Source organism: Vicia villosa, linkage group LG5, assembly GCF_029867415.1.
Source record: "Vicia villosa cultivar HV-30 ecotype Madison, WI linkage group LG5, Vvil1.0, whole genome shotgun sequence".
In the NCBI taxonomy this organism is placed as follows: domain Eukaryota; kingdom Viridiplantae; phylum Streptophyta; class Magnoliopsida; order Fabales; family Fabaceae; genus Vicia; species Vicia villosa.
The window spans coordinates 41,457,236-41,459,503 of NC_081184.1; the positions used below are offsets into that span (position 1 = coordinate 41,457,236).

At 33.2% G+C, this 2,268-nt stretch overlaps 1 protein-coding gene across 1 annotated transcript; it reads right to left on the reverse strand.

Annotated features, from left to right (window-relative positions):
• Positions 1-246: 246 nt before the first annotated feature.
• Positions 247-1,855, reverse strand: LOC131606559 (alkane hydroxylase MAH1-like). Its single transcript, XM_058878765.1, has one exon. The coding sequence runs from the start codon at positions 1,816-1,818 to the stop codon at positions 340-342; it is 1,479 nt and encodes a 492-aa protein (XP_058734748.1). The 5' UTR covers positions 1,819-1,855; the 3' UTR covers positions 247-339.
• Between the last annotated feature and the right edge of the window lie 413 nt (positions 1,856-2,268).

Here is a 2,268-nt window from a genome sequence, read left to right on the forward strand (position 1 = left end):
AAAGTACTATATTTCTTCATAATTTGTCATGTGCATCACACTAGGTAAAAGTACTAGTTAGGATAAATATTTATTTTCAAGAAGAGAACATTCTATTGTCTTCCAAACCTTTGATATTGTGAGAAAAAGGTTGGCTTGTTGGAAAGGAAAGAGAAGATGTTTTTTCACAAACATTAATATTATTCAAATAATCATTACATTAAAAATCTAAGACTGATTATTTATTTATAATCAAGCATTAAAAAATCAAACAAATTAACAAATTCAAATTCAAATAAACATTACATATAACAACATCTGAACAAAGTCCAATTATTTTCAAAAGATCTCTAATAATCATCAAATGGATCTCTTCTTAATATTAACTTTCAAGCCATGTTTCATATGTAGAACAACAGAAACACTTGGGATTACAGGATGATCCTCCACCACATGAACATGATAATCCATCAATATTGCAGCAGCCACCATTTTCATCTCAATGAAACTTATATGCTTACCCAAACAACTCCTTGGTCCAGCATTGAAAGCAATGAACTTGTAAGAAGGCACATGAATTATCCCTCCTTTGTTAGAAATCCATCTCTCTGGCTTAAACTCCAAGCAATCTTTTCCCCATATTTCCTCCACCCTTCCAATTGAGTATAGAGAATACACTATCATTGCATTTGCCTTAACCTTATGTCCACTAGGAAGCACATCATGTTTCAATGGAGACTTATGCTCAAACGGCACCGGCGGATATAGCCTTAGGGTTTCACATAATGCTCCATGTAGATAAACCAACTTGCTAAGCCCTTCCACTCCTAAATCTTTCTTTGATGATAGTTTTTCTTTGATCTCTTCAAGAATCTTAGCTTCAACAATAGGGTGTGTTGCTACCAACCAGAAAAACCAAGTAAGGCCAGAACTAATAGTGTCTCTTCCAGCTGCAAGAAGGTTAATTGTTGTGTCTCTTAGAAACTTGTCATCTATTAGATTTTCTCCATCTCTCACTTCATTCATAAGCATATCTAGCAAGCCAAATTGTTGTTGTTTTTTAGTCTCTCTTATGGATTTGATTTCTGAATAAATCATTTGATCAACAATTTTCTGATTCTCTATAAACTTTTTCTCTTCACCGACTCGAAGCCATCTCTGGAGCTTCCACAAAAACCTTGGCTTTATATGTCTAGAGAATAATGTGTCCTCAGACTGAGTAAAGGCTCTCTCACATGCAATTTCAGGGAGATCAATAGAAAGACAATTATGATCAAACCCTAATACTATACAACATATATTATCAAAAGTTAACCTTTGAAAAACATCTTGCAAATCAACTTGCACCCTATTTTCACAAGCATGATCAAGAAACACAAGAAGATGACTATAAATTTTTTTCTCAATGGTCTTTTGAATAAATACCTGAAAGCTTTCCTGTCTGAAAATTGAATGAAGTAGGGTTCTGTTGTACTTCCAAATGTGGGAGTCAGCCCTGAAAATTCCTTCTCCAAGAGTTTCGAAAATCTCTCTGAAATGTTTTCCTTTCCCATAGTTTTCAAACTGTGTGCTTGTGATGTGCTTCACATTCATGGGATCAGAAGTGAAAACAATGTTCATGTTTGTGAACCAAGGTCCTTCAAAAATGAAAGTTCCTCCATTTTGTTTCACAACTGAGGTTATATAATCATGGAAGTTGGATATATTGTATGAGAGACTGGGTAGCATTCCCACCACAGGCCACTTTGTTATGGCTGTGGTTTTGTTAATCCTCCAATAATGGATTGCAATAAAAAGAATAATTGCCAAAAGAGTTTCTCCAATGCCAAACAAAGTCATTATTTTGTTGGCCTAGGTTATATAATATATGATATGATATATTATATTATATGGTATTTGTAAGAAAGCTAAGAAGCTATTTTATAAAGAACTTAGAGATAGTATAAGTAGCTTGGTTGGTTTGAAACCGATAGATGTTATGGTATAATGTAAGGATTGAAACATCCAAACTGATCATAGTAAGTAGCTTGGCTGGTTTGATACCGAGAGATGTTATGGTATAATGTAAGGATTGAAACAACCAATCAACATTAAGGACTCTTTATTTATATTGAAACAACCAAACAACCAACCAGTCAATTTTTTTTCTTCTATTTATGTGAGAAGACCTTGTGACTCTTAGATTATGTTTGGATTGATAGAATATGACGGAATGAAACGAAAAGAATATTATTAAATATTTTTTTTAAACTACATTTGATATTGTATCTATATCTTCACATTCATCTT

Bases quoted from the DNA above. Each gene is read 5' to 3' on its own strand.
- LOC131606559 (XM_058878765.1), bottom strand. From the start codon at position 1,818: ATGACTTTGTTTGGCATTGGAGAAACTCTTTTGGCAATTATTCTTTTT.